The following is a 23,543-nucleotide window of genomic DNA, read 5'->3' on the forward strand; positions in this document are numbered from 1 at the left end:
GTGTATAATAGCATAAACAAAACTTACCACTGTGAAATGTCCTGGTCCATTCTATGACTAAAATCGCGCTCGTCATTAGCGTCGTCTGCTCCATTATCGCTTTCGGGGTCCAACTCAGGCTCAAATTGGTAAGGTAGCACTGAAGCCATAGACAGAGTGACAGAGTCCCTGAAGAGACATCAGCACCCTGTCAGCACCAAGATTCTAAATGCCTCAAAATTCTAAGCAACAGGGTGTTTCACATAGGGGTTGTAATACTCATGAAGTATGAGAAAAAATTATGTGCTAGACAACCCTTTATTTTTGTAAATCAATTCTATGAGGTCAAACAAATTAAATAATGAACAGTAAAAAAGGGCATAATAGGGCCCCTTTAAGTGAATTAGATGAAGAAGAGCTGGTCTGTGAATATTTTCAACTCGATAGGTCCTCTACTGTATCTTCTACTGCATGGGTGAAATGTGACGGCATTGACTATCACATAGGATCTGCTGTGTGTGTAGATGTTGAGGAAGAAATGCCATTGTTTGGTTAAATTGTTTTAATAATCCTAAAAAAAGAGGCTACACATTTTGTTCTTATTGGGTTAAATTCTGTGTATGTTGAGCATCTCCATGCCTTTCAAGTTGGGAAATTGACCATATGTACATTGTAAATCGAGATGATTTGCAGCATCACAAGCCTTTCGACCTGCAGATGTCCTATGGCTGTGACGCATTGTTTTATATTGTACCTGACTGCTGCATTTTGTAAGATGGAGTTGCTGCTGAATTTTGTAAGATGAGTCATGGTGCGATTTTGTCAGATGAGATTAAAAAAAGTCTAATATAATGCATTTCTAGTAAGTATTTTTGTTCAGGTTCATATGGAAAAGACCAACTAACATTTTGTAATATAAAGTAAAAACAACACCTATATTGTCAATTTGACACTGGGTGAAATGTTAAAAAATAACACTTTTGGAGTTGATATCAAAGGAAATAACAATAAACTGGTGTTTAAAAATAACACTTTTGGAGTTGATAATAAAGGAAAGGTAACAATAAACTGGTGTTTAAAAATAACACTTTTGGAGTTGATAATAAAGGAAAGATAACAATAAACTGGTGTTTAAAAATAACACTTTTGGAGTTAAATTTAGGGAAAGAAATAACAATAAGCTGGAGTAAATGATTCCGGCTTGGTGTTCCTGAGGAACTCTTAAAGTGTGACATTTTATCACTTTGTTAGTGTTGTAGTTTATTACACTAATGAAAGTGTCAAATTAACACTTTGTGGTGGTCCCCATATATACACCCTGAAAGTGTTGCATTTAACTCTTTCAGTGTAAAAATGTCGATTTAAAATTTGCTGTGTAGTGCTGTAGTACTGATGCGAGCTGTGACTTTTTTTGTCTTTCTTTCTTTAATAACCCACAATAGGACATCGTAGTAAACGATTTCTGGGGATGTTGTATCTGTCCTGCTGTTTAATGAGGGCTAATTTAACTAACCTTTACAAGATGGTCAAATGTAGATATATAAATGGCCTATAATAATTTTTATAAACTAACTTACGATATAAATAAACGATTGTTTCTTTACCCCCAAGCCACACTTGCTGAGTATTTCACCCCGGTGAACAGCTCATCGTTCTCCCCTCAATATAATAAATCGAGCAGTATGCTGCTGGCTCCCTAAACCAAAACCAAATGTTAGAATTAGTTTTGCTTCACACTACCAAACAAAAGCAGCTTAAATAGCAAAATAACCAAGTTAACTGTGTAATCAATCCCAACGTCCGTTACGGTCTGAAACCAGGGTCCACAACCTGTGTTCGCGTTGGTCCATTTATCCAACGTTACAGAATAGCAAATTATCGATATAATCGCCACAATTTCGGTAAATATAACCATTTTGACCTCATAAATTTGAAACTATAGGGCTTAACGGGTGTTCTTAGTTAACGTTACAGCGTCACTAACTGTAACGTTACCTTACTTATATTGCCTATTACTTTAATGAAAAAAGTTTTAAGGGCCATTGTTTTTTTAACATTTATATTGTTAAATACTCGAGTGACTAGAAACCAAATACTTACATTTAAATGCAGAACTTAAATCGCCATTCTCCGCCATCTCCATTGATTGAGTGCGCAATGAATCTTGGGAGGGAATCTGTGACGCAATCGGCGTCGACGCATCCTTCGAATGCAACCTTCGAAGGATGCGTCCTATGAATTGGGACATGGGAATGAATGGGTGGCCATTTCCAGTCCGTGGTCCATCCTTTATTATGTCCATGGTCGGCGCCGCAATTTTCCGTCTCGTAAACGGTCGTTGCCATTTGAAACGGTCGATGCCATTTCCGACCATGTCCGATTGCGTCCGCTCTCCAATCTTGAATTGATTAGCCTCGTTGCCCAATCAGCATTGAGCTTGACCCGACGTCACTGGCAGAGAGTAGTGAGCTTGGACAGAAGCATACGGCCGACATCTTTCTTTATTCTGTGTGGAAATAGTAACATAGTTACGCCATTAAATGCTTTTATGGAAACATTTTTAGCGAGAAATGTGCATTTTACTTTCATAATGTTCGCTCTGTGAATGTGAAGGATGTTTGGTTTGATAGTTATGACGAAGAGGGAACGCTCCGTTCACTTGCATGGACAGAGTCTCTGGTTGCTAAGCAACCTCAACGTCTTGGCGGACTATATCTCTGCTGATCAACACTACGAATGCTGGAAACACACCAGACACACCATGTGAAGTTATTTAACCCGATTATTGTTATTTATATCCGAGCATATCAGTTTTTATCATGGGTGTCTTTACGGGTCAGTTGCTGTTGGCATCTTACATTCAAAGGCCAACTGTGAATAATGTACTTAAGGTAATCATCCTTAAATTTTATTGATGAATAGCTGACAGATGTAAGTTTATTTTATTCAAATATCATCCCTTAAATTCAAATGGTTGCTAAGCAAAAGAGCCATTATAGCAAAAAGTGTTGCAACTGTCCCAGGTCTCCTCTATTCAATCAATCATTATGTATGACTGGCATAGATAGTTTCATAATTACTCACGGCAACTGAGCGGAAAAAAACATTCCACCCTGTGCTGTTTTTAACTGACTCCAATTGACCTGCTGCAGGTCCTGGCTCCTCTATGTCCGCCATGCTTTAATTCCGTTCACGAAGCATTCGGAATTCAAGATCGGAGAGCGGACGCAATCGGACATGGTCGGAAATGGCATCGACCGTTTCAAATGGCAACGACCGTTTACGAGACGGAAAGTCGCGTCGGCGCCGGTGTGGGCTAGTACATCCGGAATAATGGGGGCAGACTTTTTGACGCGCCGCTTCGGCGCCGGAGTATTTAGGCCTTTACTTTTTATCATCGATTTTTCGTAGCTATGCAAACATAAACAACGAGACATGCGTTGCAGTATGACTACTTTAAACGTAAAGCATAATTCATAATAATTTAACACATCATTTGTTTGTTATGTTTTACTTGTACAAAAAATACATTATTCGGTAAACGGGATCAGAACCGTCAAAAATAAAGGGAACATAAGTGAACATAAAAGTTGGTCATGTGACTTAATCGACAGTCCTGGTCATGTGACTAAAGCCACAGTCCTGGTCATGTGACTGAATCCACACTCCTGGTCATGTGACTGGATCCACAGTTGCGACTGAACACGCACATTAATGTGAAGGGAAGAAGAGCTTTAATTGTATTCGATACAATCAGCCTCACGACTGCTGCATGAAGAGTGCGTTTGATCCGAGTGTTTTTTAATCAAATGTAGCTTCTACATTGTTCCATGTATTAAAGTCTTTGTATTCGATATCCAGAACCCTTTTTTTTTTTGGCAGAATGCTTAGAGAAACGCTCGTTGTTCTTTTGCTGTGGGCCGTCCTGAAGTCATGTCATTCTCGGGGCTGCTCCGGCTTCTTCTGCCGAAAAAACCTCCGTGTCAGCAAGAGCCATGAAGGAGCAGACCCTGGTGAACCTCTGTTTCTCACCCCTTATTTGGAAAAGGGTGCTATCGATGAAGGTACGTCATTTACACATTGACAGTCAAGTGAAGGCGATGTAAAAGTAAAAAATAACCATGTAAAGTGATCGCGTCTCTTCTGTGAAGTAGACATCGCCCCGAAAGTTTAAGTCAGCCATTGTGAAATGCAAGCCACTAGTATGTTTGAATGTGCATCAGCTGATCTTTAATTTCTCCAGCCAGGAAACTGAGTCTGGTAGGACCCTTACCCGGTGCCAACGTGAAGAGTTATGCTGGGTACCTCACTGTCAACCAGAAGTACAACAGCAATCTCTACTTCTGGTTCTTCCCTGCCAAGGTTCATTGAACATATCATAAGCTCCAAGTATACTGTGTACTGGCTCATATAGTTCTCTCCTAAAAAGTGAGGGTGAATGCAAACTTTGTCTAAAATCAAATGTTGAACAAAAACAGAAAATGAATATGCGAGCTGAGATAAGGGAATGCATGGATCGTGCACATTTGTTCAAAAACCTGCAGGTAAAGAATAACAATGCAATAAATATAGCTGCGAGCAGCAATGTGGGTGTCAAGCAGGACTCTATAAACCAATTCTGCTGTCAGACGTAATCGGCTAGGCTAGGTGGCTACATGACGACCCTTTCGGTTATCGGTAATAACGACAGCCGGTGGAATGAACTAGAGCATTATTCGAGTACGCGTCAATAGGTGCGTTTCCATCCCCCTAATTTAATGCAAACTTTGAAGTATCGAATCAGTAAACGTTGATGGAATCACCAAAATTCGCATCAAAATCCTCTAATTCGCAAAAAAGTTTATCCGCTCGCTTGAGGTGGTTTTTGAGAAATGCGAAACAGTAAATTCGCAAAATGGGAGATGGAAACACATTTTGCGAATCAGCTGTGACGTAGCGAACTTTGAACACGTGACTGACAGTCTTTCCGATTTCCGCATAACGACCGGCCATAGCAACCCTGCCGACATCAACGTGTAACGTCATCACCCTATTCCGCTCCAACCACTTGATGGAAACGCACCTAATTCGAATTACTTTTTTGCGAACTATCTAAAGATTTGCATCACCTTTTAGATGGAAACGCAGCCAATGTTTACAAAATGGAAAAATGACCCTACCTAGTGGTTAGGGCGCATTATCGTCTGCCTGACAGAACAAATGACACGAATACATAGGGGTATTAGGAGCAATATCCCTAACAGACACAATGTTAACAAGCATTCGTTCTTGAGGTTGTTCATGAAGCATCTAATCCAGTAAGAATTGCAGTTTATATTGTAAGTAGGCGGAATGGCAAATAAAGTCATCGTTGTTTGACGTCTCCCTGAGGTCAAAGGTCGTCAAATTGTTTGGGTGTCCCCTTCGCGCAGGAGGATAAGTGAGATTTTTGGCAGAGATAATTTTACACCAATGAGGACTTATTTATGAATGAATACGTTGATTTGAGGTAATAAATTACTTAAAATATTACATAGTGTCCCTTTAAAGAGTTGCTGAGAACCGGCTTACTTCGCCGTCAAGTTTGATTGGCTGTCACGGCCGAACGGTTTTGAATTAGAAAAATGATACCTTGTTTGTGGTTATTGGATGAATGGGTCAAAAGTTATAAACATGAATGCATGTCCAACTTTGACCTGTTGGTGGCGCTAGAGCTCATGAGCTAGCGACCCCAAATTTGTTAATGGGATCATATAACTGTCCTGAATCAGTGTGCAAAATTTCACAACTTTTGACCAAGGCGTTCTATGGGCTGCCATAGACTCCCATGGCAGCATAATAATAGGTTGTCTCGCAGCATCGCTGCTTGACACCCAATAATGCAATCCACCTTACTGTTTTAATTCGGTAGGGAGTGTTGGGTCACATGTTGGGCTTACCCTTCCACACATTGATTAATGGCATATGTTGTATTTTTCATGCTGTGATGTTAAAGTGATGTTTGATGCTATGTATGGTTAAAGTTAGTAAGAAAACATCTACTATGAATAGTAACTGTTTTCTTCTTTCATCACTCAGTCACTATAGATTGTATGTTATGAGCATTGCTTTATCAAGGATGAATTTGGCGGACTTCAAGATCATTGATATTTATTCTTTTAAATGTACCATTTCTTCATGAGTGATTAGTAGTAGGTTTAGTTTCAGAACTATTGCAGTTGGTCAACACATTTGTAAATGTGACCGTCAGGTGTATTGCTGTGCTTTCTTTGCAGATGGCTTGATAATTTTATCCCAAACTCAATTTCTTGTGTCACTTTAAAAAAGTGTAAGCCTTCATTCATATAGGCTTCATTAATTCGTCTATCCTAATTTATTTATTTGTAATTTGATAATTCTTGTTGTAGGATAATATTCATTTTTTCGTTTTTTGATGGATTCAATCTTTTGTGAAATTGAAGATAAAGAATGCACTTTCCAAATGTTCCTTTATTGGCTATTGTGTCCGCGCTTTGTTGGCCTTGTGAGACCATCCAGATTTCACAAGTTCAAATTCTGGTTTCCTGTGGAGATTGATATTCATTGTAAAACGAGAGCGAGAGTATCTGGATGGTCTCAAGAGGCCCCTCCTCTGTTGTTTATAGAGTTCAATGTTGAAATGTCTTTTGGTTCATTGGGCTTTCCCACAATACAGAGTGACCACCAGGTGGTGATGGATCCTAATTCTGATCTGTACCCCAGGAGCGGCCCGAGACGGCCCCTGTGCTGCTGTGGCTGCAGGGCGGCCCAGGCGGCACCTCCATGTTTGGGCTCTTCGTAGAACATGGACCCTACCTAGTGAACAAGAATATGACTGGTAAGGATAGGGTTTAGTTACTGTTCACACTTCATGAATTGTTTCCTGTTCCAGAAGTGTAATCTATTCTTTGTTCTCAGCGAGTTTCCGTGATTATCCATGGACCTCCAGATACTCTGTTGTTTACATTGATAATCCAGTAAGTGTGGCTTCTAATGGCTTTATAGAAGCCTTTTATCAAGTAGGTCTATTCCATGCATAGCGTTTTATTTACTATTTTGTATGGTATGTATTCAACCTTCTCTTTTGGTATACAATATGAGGTTATTGATAATGAATTGCTTTTGGATCAGGTTGGAACAGGGTTCAGTTTTACTGATGACGACAAAGGGTTTGCGCAGAACCAAGATGATGTTGGCAGAGATCTGTACAGGTAACAATTACAATTAGGGCATTTAGCAGACGCTTTTATCCAAAGCGACTTACATTGGTTAATACACACATTGCACTGGAGACCATTCTGATCATGTGACCTCACATTCTGTTTTGTCTCACGTTTCAGTCTGGCCCTCTAGCTGCCCACATTGATTTGCTGAAGTCCCGATGGTAATGGGAGCAAATGAAGGACTGTCGTAGTTAATGATGTACTAGGAGCCAATGAGGGACTGTTGTAGCTAACGATGTAATGGGTGCCAATGAGGGTCTACGTCGTAGTTAATGATGTAATGGGAGCCAATGAGGGACTAGGTCGTAGTTAATGATGTAATGGGAGCCAATGAGGGTCTACGTCATAGTTAATGATGTAATGGGGGCCAATGAGGGACTATACGTCGTCATTGAAGAGGTCAAATCTAAGCCGTGAGCGGTAATAGTGACATTAGGAGAGTCAACACAGCCAAAAGTACAGTAAGTATATAAATATGCTAACTATTAAACAACAACAGTTTGCACAGCCAAGGGTTTGGTCTCTGATTGGCTGAAGTAGTTTGTCTGTCGAGGCGGCTAGAGGCCAGGACTGATCTGTGTATCAAAAAAGAAGGTCACACAATCAGGATGTTCTCCAGGCTAAGATAACAATAACACAAACTATTTCTTAAGTTTGGACAGGTAACATTAGCACGAACTAGTTAATGTGTTTGGACGGGTAACACTGGCTAGTTCTTCTTTTTGGACAGGTAACACTAGCACTAACTATTTCTTGTGATTGGACGGGTAGCACTAACTAGTTCTTACGTTTGGACGGGTAACACTAGCACCAACTAGTTCTTATCTTTGGACAGGTAGCACTAACTAGTTCCTATGTTTGGATGGGTAACACTAGCACTAACTAGTTCCCAATGTTTGGACGGCTAACCGTTGATTCTGTTCTGTTCTTCGGTCCAGTGCGTTGACTCAATTCTTTCAGCTCTTTCCCGAGTACCAGGCTAATGACTTCTATGCTACTGGAGAGGTAAGATTAAAATATTAAGCCAATAATAATATCAGAGATTAACAAGAACAAAACGTCAATCCACATTTGAACAACTACGGTAATCAAACAGTGTTTAGACTGAACAAACCCTTGTGCTTTAACCCATCTTAATGTCTTTTCCCTCTCAGTCTTATGCCGGGAAGTATGTTCCAGCCATTAGTTACTACATCCATAAACACAATCCCATTGCCAAGGTTAAGATTAACCTCAAGGGCATGGCCATCGGGGACGGCCTCTGTGATCCGGAGCTGGTATGCTGATCATACTTATCATTCACCATATTTAGAAAAGCTCAGCCTCAGTTGTACGAGCAGTGTTGGGAAAGTTCACGTAGAACGTGAACTAGTTCAAAGTTCAGTTCACACATTTTTAAATGAACTAGTTCAGTTCAACGTTCATAATTCATAATTCTGAACTGAAGTTCACAGTTCCAAAAATTAACTAGTTCATAGTTCTTTTTTTCAATATATTGCTGTGAGCTATTATTTTATTTCCGGCATTTTGAAAATTGAGCCCCCTTTCTGGTTTGTCTAGGATGAAATAGAGTATCAAATATCGTGAATCAAGTATCGTAGCGAAATACAGTTTATATCGTGTTTTATTAGAAAAATTTAGCGCATTTTGTAAATCCCATTGATTTCTGTTGGAAGACTCATGCTCTTTGGCCGGAAACGGAAGAGGGGGATGTTCACGTTTGGTTGTATTATTTTCGCTCGATTCTAGCCCTACTGTTGGGATGGAGAACCAAGCAAAGTGACTACAACCAAACGTAAACAGCCCCCCTTTCCGTTTCCGGCCAACAAGCAATGATTCAAGGAGGTATTCTAGTCCGCTAATCGAGCCAGAGAGCTAACGTTATGGATTTTACATATTTATAATTCGAAATTCGTCCCAGCATTTATACCACAGATACTCTAGGGCAGGGGTGCCCAACCAGTCGATCGCGGTCTACCAGTAGACCGCCGACAGATCCGAAGTCGACCGCGAGGGGTGAAGAATATATATTTTTTATTTATATATATTTTTTTAAATAAAATACAATTTGCGCGGGACATATACGCACGGTAGCGCATGCGCTGTCAACAGCAGTTTAAAGCCGTCAACAGTAGTTACGCACTCCTAAACGTTGGCATGGCTGAGGAGAAACGAGCTAAGACCTACCATTTTCACCCTGAGTGGGAGGAAGATTATTGATTATTGTTGAGAAAATGCCATGCGCAGACGGAATGAAACCCCCACCAAAGTCCGTAGGTTCACGATACAACGCCCCCCCCCCCCCCCCCCCCCCCGCTTGAAGGTAGGTTTGCAATGTTGACACTAGGCTGGTAGATCTCGGGAGGTTGGCTACTTGAAAAGTAGATCTTGGGTCAAAAAAGGTTGGGCACCCCTGCTCTAGGGTCTATAGCATATAACCTCTTCGTCTGATTACAATTTAATTCATTTTTCACAATTTACAAGCTCTCGTTTTGAAGAATAATCACCGCGCCATTCGTTTCAATGGGAATCGCGACGGTCTATACTTTCAACAAAGTGTACATATTTATAATTTTAAATTCGTCCCAGCCTTTATACCACAGATACTCTAGGGTCTATAGCATATAACCGCTTTGTCTGATTACAGTTTAATTCATTTTCACAATTTACAAGCTCTCGTTTTGAAGAATAATCACCGCGCCATTCGTTTCAATGGGAATCGCAACGGTCTATACTTTCAACAAAGTGTACATATTTATAATTTGAAATTTGTCCCAGCCTTTATACCACAGATACTATAGGGTCCATAGCATATAACAGCTTTTTCTGATTACAGTTTAATGTAACCATAAGCTGACAACACCGCAACTGCAAATTAACTACAGGGAGATAACCATGGCAACCGGTCAAACAAATTTTCTTTTGCCGATCATTCTGCGTGCGCATCCGCCATGTTGATTGACAAATAATCCCCCTATTGAGGAAGTTAACCGAGTGAGCGTGATGTTCACAGACACCAGAATGAACGAGTTCCGTTCATCAGGCAGTAATACAGTACGTTCAGTTTATGTTCGCCCAAAATATGAACAAGTTCATGAACTATCGTTCAATGAACGCGTTCAGGCACAACACTGTACGAGTATGATTGCGTATTTTATAAATAACTCAGTAAATACGTTTCTTAGATGGATTGGGCTTTGCTCCTCTCTTGACAGTCTCTCTCTCTTTATGTGTCCTCCCAGATGTTGGGTGGCTATGCAGAGTTCCTCTACCAGACAGGGCTGGTGGATGAGCTCCAGAAGCAGTACGTGGAGGAGCAGACCTCCAGAGGCACTCAGCTCATCCAGCAGCAGAAGTGGCTGGAGGCCTTCAAGGTAGTACCTTGTGTCTGGAATCATTGGTTAATTTTTCGTGGTCAAAAATGTCATTTTGTTGATCCAAAATTATTTCTATGACCACATTAGGTGTTTGACAGCTTGCTGAATGGTGACCTGGAGCCCTACCCCTCCTATTTCCAGAATGTAACTGGCTGTACAAACTACTTCAACTACATGTTGTGTCAGGTACAGGTGTTCCAAAGCCAATCTATGTTCTTCTTATTTTCATGGGGTCAGCACTCTTAATAAGTGTCTCCTCTCTGATGATTGTGTCGCTGCTGCAGGAGCCCGAGGACCAGGAATACTTCTCCCAGTTTGTTACGCTGCCAAAGGTTCGGCTCTCCATCCACGTGGGGAACCTGAGCTTCCATGATGGCTCTGAGGTGGAGAAGCACCTGCTGCAAGACGTCATGAAGAGCATCAAACCCTGGCTGGGAGAGCTGATGGACAACTACAGGGTTGGGGCTCCTGTTCATTATTCACCCATTAGGGAGTCATTAAGAACAGACTGTTTTCAAACTGTAGGTCGGGAGTTGGTTCTCGTTAGTGACCAAGTGGGTCAAGGGATCGCCACAAACGATTGAAATACGATTTAAATGAGAATACAGATGGACAGATTACTTTTCTTATTAATTTCGTTGAGACCACTGCTGTATTTGACCTCCATTCCAAACTGTTTTCCTACCAGGTGTTGATGTACAACGGTCAGCTGGATGTGATAGTCGCCGCCCCGCTGACTCAACGCTTTCTGCCGACGGTCAACTGGACGGGGGCCGCAGAGTACAGGACGGCCCCTCGGTTCCACTGGAGGCTCCAGCCTGGGGACCGGGAGGTGGCCGGCTATGTGAGACAAGTGGGGGAGTTTTACCAGGTGAGCATAAGAGGCCGTGATTAGAACTCATGGGACTAGAATTATAGTTTTAATTATTTTGGTGGTTATTTGTGCTAGTTACATTTCTGAATCTGCCAATTAAAAAACGTTGCTTATTTTGCCACACAGGTGATCATTCGTGGGGGAGGACACATTCTGCCTTATGACCAACCAGAAAGATCCTTTGATATGATTGACAGGTTTTTGTCCACCAATGGTTGGCACTGAGGCTGTTGATGCTGAAAGGCCTCCACTCCGTGCCGCCTGACTACGGACAGTTAATTGACATGTTGATTGATCTTATTTTTGCAAGGCTGTGCAGGCACATTATTTTTTAAAACGCTTATTCTAAAAGGTGGAACATTTCCCATTTATTAAGAATATAATTGCTCCACAATGATGCACTGATAATTAATGTTCTTCAGTTTGTACATTTCTGGATTCTAGGTCAGCAATTTTCTTTGTTTCATAAGTGCATTTAGACCAGGACTATCTGACCTGGGAATCCTAGTTTGCACAGTGCATTTAGACAATGACTCTCCCCTGGGTCTATTGTTTTGGGTGTAAGGGATTTATACTCTACATTAAAATTGCATGTATTTTATGTTGAACAAAAATTATGACTACATAAAAAAAAATGGTGGCATATTGCAGGTTGAATTGATTCTGTAAATTGAATACCACTGGTAATTGTTTGTACATTTTGGCAAAAACATCCATGTAACCTGGAGCAAAAACTGTGCTTTTTAAACTGTATAACACACATGTAGTTGCTCTATTGAAAAGAAAAGGTGTGGTTTGCCCTGCCATCCTCTTCTATTGAAGGAGATGTCTGTTCCAGAACAAGTGCTTTATTTCCATATCATAATGTAGCTACTAAGACGCATAACATCTGTACAGTTAAAAAAAACAAGAGGAAATGTACTGTACAAAGTTATATAGGCAAGAAAGGATTTATAAATTCATCACACAATATATTTAGGAGCTGAAATGAACTTCTCAACGTAGATAACAAGTGCTATGCAAACATTATTTACAAAAAACGTAGCACGCATTTTCTCAATTTTCGTAAAAAAGAAAGGTTACCTTACATGTACAAGATAAAATAAATGAATCACATTCTATACAATATGTATAGGGTTTAGATTTAAAAAATTATACATTTATATGACACTGTATGAATTATTCTTGCATGACATATGTAATAACATTCACGCTTACACTCTTCATACTTAACTCTTCGTCTCCCCATATCTCCCTTTCATCATTTACACACAAACCTTGGTCGAAAGCCATCGATGCAACTACATCAAAAACGATTAGTCTGAATCTCAAAATGGTCTTCCTATGATTCCAGTTTTTAGGCATCTCAGAGTTCATTGCCACAATTTCCAATGCAAGAGGTTAGTTTGGAATGCTGTAAGGATCTAAGTTAAACTCAAGATAAGGCAAGCTTTTTTTTTAGTGCATAATAAGATTGCTACAAAAAAGCTATGTTACATTTTAAAGAGAATATAATTGAGTTCACCGGTTAATATACATACTTTACTACAGTCCAGTTCGCATAAAAGCTTTCCTTTATACTGGACGACAGAGATGTGGGGGGGGGGGGGGGGGGTTATCCGGCGCGCGGCTGGCCCGTTTTGACTGATGGATGCTGAGTTCAAAGTTGAAGGGCAGGCTGATCTAACTCTGAAGTGAAAGGCTCCGAATTAGGTAATAACGCTGCCTCTACTTGACATCCTTGTATGTATCGTCCATGCCACACACATGTCATGGGTGTGTGAAATCCTGGCTGGGGATGGGGGGAGGAGATCACATGCAAACTACTCAGACCGTATGGCTATTCTAACCTCTGGCTTGGCAGAAGACAAAGTGCATAGACAGCTCTCTGATCTCGGTGAAATCAGCAAGAGCATTTCTGCACCCCTAAGCTCCTGCTGGCCGGCAGGCTGGTTCGCCATCTCATGGCCCAAAGGCAAGGGGATATTAGAACTACACTACTATAACCAACATGATGAGATGGGAGGACTATATAAAGAAAGAATTCAATGTGAAATGGGTGTCTACTTTTCTTTCCTAACTTTAATTCAAATGCAGTGAACTTCCCTGACAAGGTCAACAATTGCTAAACATTGTTGATCACAAGACATTGTGAAAATAAATATCAAATGAATTAGAAATTTGAGACATAAGTGAGGTAATCTTAAAGGAAAAAAATATTTTTTCTTGCCTTTAGCAAGCAAACAAATAATTTCTAAAACAGATTTTAGGCAACTTGTGACATTTTGGAAAGTATAGCTAGGAAGTGCACCTCTTCAAAGACAGTAAAACACGGGCAACACATCTAATCACACTCACACTCTTTACAATTGTGAATTTCGTCTTCCATCCCCACCAAAGCCTATTATGTAGACAAGAGAGTACAAGCACAAGCACACGGGAATGTTACATACTGGAACTTTAAAATGCATTTTATTTTTATCTGCAATTGAAGGCAAATGCATGTGATCCTTTAATGAAGGAAACAGGATTTGTCCATTAAACCTTCTCTTGGTCCTAAGGAGGGGGGGGGCTGTCCTAACCCCTGAGCTTCCAACTGGTATCAAAGTTATGTTCTAGCTGACTGTGGGTCCTCTCAGCCCTGATTGGATAGACCACGCTAGTCTTAAGGGGCACACACGCATGCACACACTCGCACGCACACACCTACACACATAAGCACTCAAACACTCACTCATAATCATTATCATCACATACGATATCACATATCAATACTGGTACGTATTGCTCTGCTCTTGTGACCATATACTGTTTTTCAAAATATGATGTGTTTTCCATAACACTCAACACCACCATGGGTTAAATATATAGATATTATTGATATATATATATATATATATATATATATATATAACTAGTCTTAGAAACATTATGGCAACAGTTTGAGTAAAATTTCTTTCTCCTAAAAAGGCAGGAACATCACGTGTACGATCACACACTGAGCACGTTATCAGAGACTCGTCAAACACAGTCTATATACTGTTGCTAAGGGCACACACACACATGTTCTGACCCATCTCTCCACCTCAGTAACTGGCTTATTGTTCACATCGGTTGTATAAAACAAAAAAAGTGAGAAAAATAGGGAAGGGGCAGGTGACAGAGAAATACTCTCCCAGGCTAACTTCCCTGATTTCATATAGTCCAATGACTACAACCTCACAGCTTGTACCAGAGTATGTGTACAACACACACACACACACACACACACACATACACGCAAAGGTTACATTAATGATGCATGGTTTTAACCGGGACAACCCCTTTACGCTTGTACAAATACAATATGGAAAAGGACGGCCACACACAACAAATACATGGAAAAGACAAAGGAAAATAAAAAGGGATTAATTGAGGAGTTAAAACGTTTGTTAATAGGGAGGGCTCTATAAAAATATATAGCTACTGTATAAACAAGTTCCTTGCAGGCTTGAGGAAGTGTTGCTGATGGAGGATGAGGCACTGTGCAACTGTACTGAGAGGCGGGCCTTGCAGATCTGGGTTGGGGGTATAGGCTTCTGCTAGTCTCCTTGGCCTCTAGTGGATGGGGTGAATGTCTCTGCGGTGGTTAGCCTCTCCGTGTACACCGCTGCCCCCGACTGTCGTGGTGGAGGTGGTGATGGTGTTGTGCTGGATGACCTGCTGCTGGGAACACACTGGGGCCGGGCTGCTGGCAGGACTGCTCTCCGGACCTGGGAACATAAACCATGAGATCAGGGGAGTGGGAGGGAGGCGGAGAGAGAGAGAGAGAGCGAGCGAGAGATGCATTTTTTGCTGTGTGCAATGTGTGTGCCCAACTGCTTGTGTGAGAGTAAGAGACTTGGATTAGTGTAGAGTTGTTATTGTACCTGCATGTGCATTATATTCTATTATATTTCAAATAGATGAGTATCAAAACAATCCAAGACCATAAATGATGTGCCTGGCAATGGCACTACTTTATAGCAGGACATTTGTTTGATTCATACCACCCTGTGCAAATTACGCACTCGACTTTCTTCTATAAATCCTCTGGCTGGCGCTATATTAGAGACCTTTGATGGATCGCACAGAAAAATGGAAATGTGACTCATTCAACTCCATAAACATTTCTGAATCGGCCTGGACACATTGGAGGTGACACAGACTAGACCATCAATGAAGACCTGATGGTCATCTTTCTTACAGACCCACGCTCCAGGGAGGGTTGGGGCTCCACACCGCTGTGCAAGGCCCTGGATGTGTCCCGGGAAGCAGAGATTAATCTAACTCTAGATTGTTAGAAATGATTTCTTAACTCAACGTAGACCTATGTGCATTTATTGAGGGAGGGGAGTTGTACTTTCACTGTAAGAGTGTGTTTGTGTGTGTTTGTGTGTGCGTGTGTGTGTGTGTGTGTGTGTGTGTGTGGCGACAGTTTATAGATTGTGTTTGACGCGTCTCTGATATCGAGTGTGTGATCGCAAACGTGATGTTCCTGCTTTTTAGGAGAAAGAAAATTGACTCAAACTTTTCCAATAATATGTTTTTTTTGTGTGTGTGTCTGTGTGAGAATAATGAAGGGGCAAGATTGAGATTAATAAAAAGAAAGAGTGAGAGAGATAAAGGGAGTGAGAGAGTGAGTGTGAGAGAGAGAGGAAGAAGGAGAGGGAGAGGAAGGGAGAAGCAAGCTCCTTACTGAGATAGCCTTGGGAGTCCTTCTGCAGGCTGGTGATGGGACAGTCTTTGTGGGTGAGGAGAAGCTGCTTGAGTTGTGTCACCTCACTCTTTAGCATGGTGACTTCATTCTACACATGCAAGGTGATCTCTGGTCAGACATCACAGCATTGATCAACAGGCCCTGTGTGTACTTGACTCATAGTAAATCCCTTTAAGTTTCCTAAGTAAGAAAACGCTAAACTGAAATATTCTTATTCTTTCAGAATGTGTCTGTATTTGGCGTCACGTTCAAGTTGATATCCTAGAGTGAGCATGTTGGTGTCTTTACCTGGAGCTGCATGTTGGTCTGCGTCAGCTCCTCTGCCTTCTTCTCCAGCGATATCACCCACACTTTCCTCTTCTGCCGGCACCTGGTGGCCGCCGCCCGGTTCCGCTCCAGGAACTTCCGCCTGCGTTCATCTGGGTCCTCGTCCACCACCCGCCGGCGCCGCCCGCCGCTCGAGGCCGGGGACTGCATGGTCTGGGTGGGCTGCATCTGCTGGGCGGCAGGGGACATCTAGATACAGAGAGAGGTTCCTGGGTGACCTTCACGCTGTCTAATAAACCACTATGTATACATTAACTGGTCATTCTGTTCCTCTATAATTGACAGGAGACTCATAAAGTCCTTTAACCTATTGTCAATGTTGAAGCAATTGGTTCATGTATTTTTTAATTCATCATAATTCGTTTTGTCGAAAGAGAAAGAGAGCGAGAGAGAGAAGATACGGATATGAAGATACAATATGGAAGATACACCTACAGCTCATATCTCGGCAGTAGTACTGTAGATAATTTTATCACAGACCTTAGCCCTGGGTCTCTCAGAGCTTAACACCACTATCAGACCACAGCAAAATCACAGCTAACTTACATAGACCAACACCTAACCAAGGGGCATTAAAACCAAACAAACTACACACTATAAACAAATGCTACAGGTGGACCTTTTCCCTTTTTTTTATTATTATTATTTTTTATTATTATTTTCTTAAACAAAAAAACGAAAAAATCACAAATCTCCATAATAGACCTCCACGCAGATCCATAATATTCAATAAATTAATTTAAATTCCCAGTTTCTAGAATAAAGTCTCATAAAGATCCAGGGTCCTTCATCCCCACAGTCAATTTCATTGAGGACTGATGTTGCCCGGTCCATTGACAGGAGATCCATAAAGTCCTTTAACCTATTATCAATGTTGAGGCAACAATGTTGAAAAAAAGGCTAATGCTATGATGCGTTGAGTAAGAGTTGACTCAATATTTTCTACTCTACTGCCTAAAAGGCAAATAAGTGGGCAGAGTGGTATTTTCACTTTCAGAATAGCTCTTTAATTTCCAATAGCTCTTTACTGAGGGGCTTTGCCACATTAGATGTATCAATGTTCCTGCCTCTCCGCAACCATGCCAACACAAATTGGAGAGGGACTTGTCCATTTTCTTTAATCTGCTAACTGTTGTATAAGCCCTGTGCAAAAAAAATATTTGAAGAATATTATATCCTGCACATTTTGATAAGGCTGTTGTGTTTTTGGTAACAGTATCCCACTGTTCCTCAGGGGTATGCCCAAGTCCTGCTCCCATTGTGTTGGATAGAGGATCTCAAAGGATGCAAAGGACAACAACTCGTATAACCTTGACACTGTTCTCAAATATTTCCCTTTTGATTTTCCCTATTCCTTAAAGCTCTGTCTGGAGCCTGTGTTGGTGCGGCCTTATAGTGGGGGCCTAGTGTGTGGGGCTCAGGGTGTGGTGGGGACATATTTTCCACAGGAGAATCCTTATATTGGAGACTTTACAGCCTACCTATGACCCGTGGCCACAGACCAGAAAGGGAGAGCTGACCTTTCAGACAGCCGCCAGGAAAGTGGTCGGCTGCACAGAGGGAGACAACAAGGGCTTTACTGCTGCTTAATAGTCATAAGGAGGCTTAAATATTATTGTTAGACTTTGTTAATGTCATAAACATATGTTATATCAACAGTTTATATACACTATAAATCTAAATATAGAAAATGTATTGACATGAAAAACTTTGGCCTCCTGCCTGCCCACTAGTGTGAGTGACGTGAGGTATGGTGGTGAGTGCTGGTGGGACCCTACCAATCAAGAGGGGAGGAGCCTTACCTGTGAGGAGTGCATGGCACCATGCGGTGAGGTCTGGTGCGGGGGGCCGGGGTGGAGTTGGTGGTTGTGGGAGCTGTGATGGGGGTTGTGACCCTGGGGCTGATGGTGTACGCCCTGCCCGTGGGCATGGCTGTGGTGGTGGTGGCCATGTTGTTGGTAGGCATGGGGAGGCGCCTGCATGTGCTGGTGGGGGTGCGAGTGCATGGGGTGGTGGACCCCTTGCTCCTGACGTGACGACATCATCTCCATCATGTGACCCATGGAGTTCATGTTGCCATTGGCGATGGCCCCCGGGTGGTGCGAAAGTGCAGCCTTCAGCCTCTGTGAAGACAATGGTCATGAGTCAGACATAGATCTTTATGTATAGATCCAGTTTTTATGGACAGGAGAAAAGGTTCCTTCCCATTGATCAGCCCTCCCATTGATCAGCCCTCCAATTAGCAGCGGTGGCAGTACGCTAAACGGTGTTGACTGTAACGTAAGAAACAGTTCTGTGAATTCATATGTCCTGTCCTCTGTTTTTCTGTCACTAATGTCATCCTCTTCAATCCCTTCACTGCCTTTCACTGCCTTCCCTCTATCTCGCTCTCCCTCCTTCATCTTTTTCATATCCCTCATAGCCTCTATCCCTCTCTTCAAGTGTGTGTGTGTGTGTGTGTGTGTGTGTGTGTGTGTGTGTGTGTGTGTGTGTGTGTGTGTGTGTGTGTGTGTGTGTGTGTGTGTGTGTGTGTGTTTGTCTCTCTGGAGCAGGCTGAAGGGTGTTATGGACCACAGATACGTTTTTTTGTTGTTGTGCCAAATATAATATATGTAATAATATATATAATATAATATATGCTCTGCTCTTTTGCATTCTGTCAGCTTTCAGGAATAGTGTGAGATGACTCAATGATTACATGGCTTGCCATGTATAGTACAAGATATGACAAATAATTACTGAAATAGTAATAGATCATTTCAAGTAGATATTACTTATTAGCTAACGGTAACTTCTAGTAAAATGATAAGCTTTTGTAAAATTGGGTTTGATAAATAAGGCAAGGCAAGGCAACTTTATTTATATAGTACTTTTCATACACAAGGCAGACTCAAAGTGCTTCACATATAAACATTGTCATAAAATAAAATAATAGATAAGTAAAAGAAAACAAATGCAAAGAAATGGGTAAAATAAAAAGTTAAAAAGGCATTTTAGTATTAAAATAGCAAATAAAGGCAAAGTTAAAAAAGCTTTTTAGAAAGTACAATGTATTTAAGATTTAGCAGAAAGCTAAAGCAAACATAAAAGTCTTCAGTCTTGTTTTAAAGGTGCTCAGAGTTGGGGCAAGTCTTAAATCCTCTGGGAGTTTATTCCAGCTATTTGTTGCATAGTAACTAAATCCTAATTTCCCATGTTTCGTGTTTACTCTGGGGATAATTAACAGATTGGTCTCAGAGGAATTTAGTGGTCTAGAAGGCTTATGTAGTGGAAGCATATCAGTTAAATATTTGGGCCTAAACCATGTAGGGATTTATAGGATAGCAACATGATTTTAAAATCAATTCACTGACCTACAGGAAGCCAATGTAACGATTTCAGAATTGGTGTAATATGTTCAAATGTTTTGGTCTTTGTTAGAACTCTAGCAGCAGCATTCTGAACAAGCTGAAGCTTCCTCAAAGTTTGTTTTGGGAGACCTGTAAGGAGACCACTACAGTAATCAAGCTTACTAGTAATAAAGGCATGTACAAGTTTTTGTAAGTCTTCGGTGGACATGAGCCCTCTAATTTTGCTACATTTTTAAGGGGATAATATGCCGATTTTGTAACTGATTTGATGTGACTGTCGAAATGTAAATCTGAATCCATGATAACCCCTAGATTTCTGGCTTTGATTAAGGTTCTCAGGGACAGAGAGTGAAGGTGTTGGGTTACTTTAAGTATTTCCGTTTTAGAACCAAATACAATTATCACTGTTTTGTCCTCATTTAGTTGAAGGAAATTTCGGCACATCCATTCTTTCACTTGCTCAATGCACTGGCACAGCAGATCTATAGGCCGATAGACATTTGGTGATAGCAATACATAGATAGAAATAACTAGTAAGTAAGTAATATTTTCTTGATTCGAAGGACAAGTACAATTCCCCCCCCCCGCCAGATGCTGTCAGTTAGCTGCTATCAGAATATGTCTGGGACCTCATATCTTTAAAAACGTTCCACTCTCTCTTCCCACAGGAAGCGGCAGCCAGTTGGTCTGGATCACACCGCCCCTCCATGACCAATTTCTAGTCTAGGGGTTCCCTCACTCGTGGGGTCTCTCTCCCAGTCCCCTTCTAGAAGAGAGATAAGGTACAAAGAGTGTACTGTAACCGCCAAGAGAACCAGATTGAGGCCCCTCTATTCCTTTGAGTGCACACTAGAAAGTGTCTTTAATGATACAAAGAGAGCATTAAACCAACGCACTCAAACCACCATCTTGCAAAGCCTGTTTTGACAGTTAGGTTTTTACCGATCTTACCAAGATACTCACACAGTAGCACTCAATTCTAAAATGTGTGTGAGTTTTCATGTTCACCTCTACTTTTTCTTTACAATCATTTCATGCAGCCTTACTGAAAGGATTGGATGTCATCATGGATGCCCGTGCACTCAGTGTGTCTGACTGGAGTCTTCCACCAGGCTTTGCAGGTCTACTGTTAAAGGTAGCGAATGAGTCTTTGGGGGAATGGCTTTGGAGGGATCGGCGGGGTGTGTTTAACGTTGAATACTTTCAGTCTCTAGCTTACTCTGGCTGATTTCTCCACCTTACCTCCCTAGCTTGAAAGACAATCATATTTGTAATATTCATTTTTCTCTTGTGCTGTCAAATCCCAGCCGATTCAGTCTTAGCAACAGCCCTCTCAAAGTTCAGTCATACATGATGTACCAGGGAGGTTAAAGGCTGTCTCAGGCCTGCAGCTGACTCATAACCAAGACATACAATGGGCAGTAGGGAGCATTGAAAGGTGTTCTGCCCTTCAGGCATTTCATTTGAATTGAATGCTTTAAATTTGTGTTTCATCCAGACTTTTATTTTGACGTTGTATTTTCGAGCTGCACAGGAAGCAGGAAGGAAAATAGTTTAGATCACGTTAGAATGCGCGCGTAGAAAACGTTAGAAACGGCAGGTTGATTGGGAGTGCAGACAGTCACTACCCCAGAGAAAGGCTTTTTGCATGTTGGTTCCCCAGCAGAGGCATCGCTTGTACGTATCGTATCTTTGTTGTGGCTTTGTTGACTCATTTGTATGTTAATTACATGATGTAAAAACAGAGTTATAAGGCTAACTAATCGGGAATGTTAACTATGTTAGAATGTTAGTTTCAACTTGTGGCCTTCAAGATAATGTTGGTTCTAAGAAATGTTAACATATAGCTTTATATGTGATTTCTATACTTAAGGTATTGTTCAAGGAAACTAGGTGACTTAACTAATTGCAATACTTTGTTGTTTGTTTTCTAGTTTCACTCTCTTTCATCTTTTGATCTCTTGATCTTATCTACATGGATTCAATACAATGTGAAGAATGAAAATAAATCTACAAACAAGAATTCAAGGCATTCTTCATGTTCATGAATAGAAGAGAGTTTAGCTCACTGTCTAGTTGGAGTTAGCACACCCCACCGAGGAGAGTACAGTGAAAAAGCGTTATTCAACTGGAGTTTCAACGTCCAAAGAAGCAAGATAAGAAAAAATGGATTTAGCCGGGACTTCTAATGTATCTGTACATACGAGAAAATCAAAGAGTTCTTCCTCATCGACATCGAGTGCAGCAGTAAGGGCGCGCGCTAAAGCAGAGGCTGCGAAAGCACGAGCAACATTTGCTGAGAGAGAGGTGACACTCAAGGTACAAAAAGCAGAGAAGGAAGCCGAGCTACAATTAGGTAAAGCCAAGCTGGAAGCGGAATTGAGCGCACTCGCACTTCAAAGAGAGGCAGCTGCAGCTATTGCCCAAGCCGAGGGACTAGAAGCAGCTGAACTAGACATAGGAGATTCGATCAGGACTGATCCATCTTCACTAGATCTGCAAAATGAAATTGCAACACGCACTAACGAATATGTTGAAGCACAAGCTGGGCTTGACGTATCACAGACTCGGGTATCCGTCCATACCACATCACCTGGAGTAGCCCTATCAGACGCAAGCTACGTCACATGGCCCCCTCCACCAGAGCACAACTCTGAGCCACAGGGAGAGATAAAAGAGGATGAAACTCCCTACAGACCATCTAGGCATGATGCAACACCAAGGCAGACATTTCTCAGTGCTAAATCTAGGTATGTAACCCACATCAGCGCACCACTCAATGGAGGTCATACAAGTCAGGAAAGACGCGATGGACAACAAACAACGAACATTGGAGATAATGGACATCACACAACACCCGCTAGAGGTACGGACAGCCCACAAAACCCAAGACAACACATCATCCTCACAAATCACCATTTAAGGCAACAGCTCCATCATACGTACCCATGTATGCTCCATCCACTGCAAGTGTGGCACCTGAAACAGAACACCTGGCACGATACCTGGCTCGTCGTGATTTAGTGAGTACAAGTCTCTACCAATTCGATGATAAACCTGAAAATTATCTAGCATGGCAGTCATCATTCAGTAATGCTACTACAGGCTTAGGACTCACAACAACTGAAATGTTGGATCTGCTGATTAAATGGCTAGGAACAGAGTCGGTCAAGCACATCAAAAGGATCCGCTCTGTGTATGTCGGAAATCCAGACGTAGCATTGAAAAAGGCCTGGGACCGCCTCCAAGAGTGCTACGCCGCACCGGAAGTAATGGAAGAGGCTCTTTTTAAAAAGACTGGATGAATTTCCAAGAATATCAACCAAAGATTATGGGAAGCTGAGGGACCTAGGCGATCTTCTTATGGAACTCCAGGGTGCCAGAGAAGAAGGTTACCTCACAGGATTGACCTACCTGGATACAGCCAGGGGCATAGGGCCCATTGTGGAGAAACTCCCTTATGGGCTACAGGAAAAATGGCTAACAGTAGGTTCAAGGTTTAAAGAAGAAAACAACGGCCACTTCCCTCCATTTAATTATTTTGCCGATTTCATCTGTCATGAAGCACGCCGGAGAAATGACCCCAGTTTTATCCTTTCATGCGCAAGCAGCAACGGGTTGAAGTCAGACAAAGTAGCCTCTAACAGTTATGGGAGGAAAATATCTGTTCACAAGACA

General features: G+C 41.6%; 2 protein-coding genes across 3 annotated transcripts; one reads left to right on the top strand and one right to left on the bottom strand.

The window, feature by feature from the left end:
* The first annotated feature begins 3,637 nt into the window (after positions 1-3,637).
* Positions 3,638-12,930, top strand: LOC130391455 (probable serine carboxypeptidase CPVL). 2 transcript variants are annotated; one of them, XM_056601602.1, is made up of 13 exons: positions 3,638-3,758; positions 3,862-4,043; positions 4,223-4,341; positions 6,700-6,814; positions 6,895-6,953; positions 7,108-7,187; positions 8,138-8,204; positions 8,354-8,476; positions 10,442-10,573; positions 10,664-10,762; positions 10,861-11,034; positions 11,265-11,447; positions 11,577-12,930. In XM_056601602.1, the coding sequence occupies exons 2-13, from the start codon at positions 3,863-3,865 to the stop codon at positions 11,673-11,675; spliced, it is 1,431 nt and encodes a 476-aa protein (XP_056457577.1). In that variant the 5' UTR covers positions 3,638-3,758; position 3,862; the 3' UTR covers positions 11,676-12,930. The 2 variants fall into 2 exon arrangements, with proteins under 2 accessions (XP_056457577.1, XP_056457575.1); XM_056601600.1 differs by having other exon boundaries at positions 3,643-4,043.
* Positions 11,516-21,131, bottom strand: LOC130391618 (cyclic AMP-responsive element-binding protein 5-like). The gene is made up of 5 exons (XM_056601838.1): positions 21,108-21,131; positions 18,318-18,638; positions 16,477-16,704; positions 16,168-16,276; positions 11,516-15,202 (listed from the first exon to the last, which is right to left on the bottom strand). The coding sequence occupies exons 1-5, from the start codon at positions 21,129-21,131 to the stop codon at positions 15,048-15,050; spliced, it is 837 nt and encodes a 278-aa protein (XP_056457813.1). The 3' UTR covers positions 11,516-15,047.
* Between the last annotated feature and the right edge of the window lie 2,412 nt (positions 21,132-23,543).

Source organism: Gadus chalcogrammus, chromosome 11 (genome assembly GCF_026213295.1).
Source record: "Gadus chalcogrammus isolate NIFS_2021 chromosome 11, NIFS_Gcha_1.0, whole genome shotgun sequence".
NCBI classification, from domain to species: Eukaryota; Metazoa; Chordata; class Actinopteri; order Gadiformes; family Gadidae; genus Gadus; species Gadus chalcogrammus.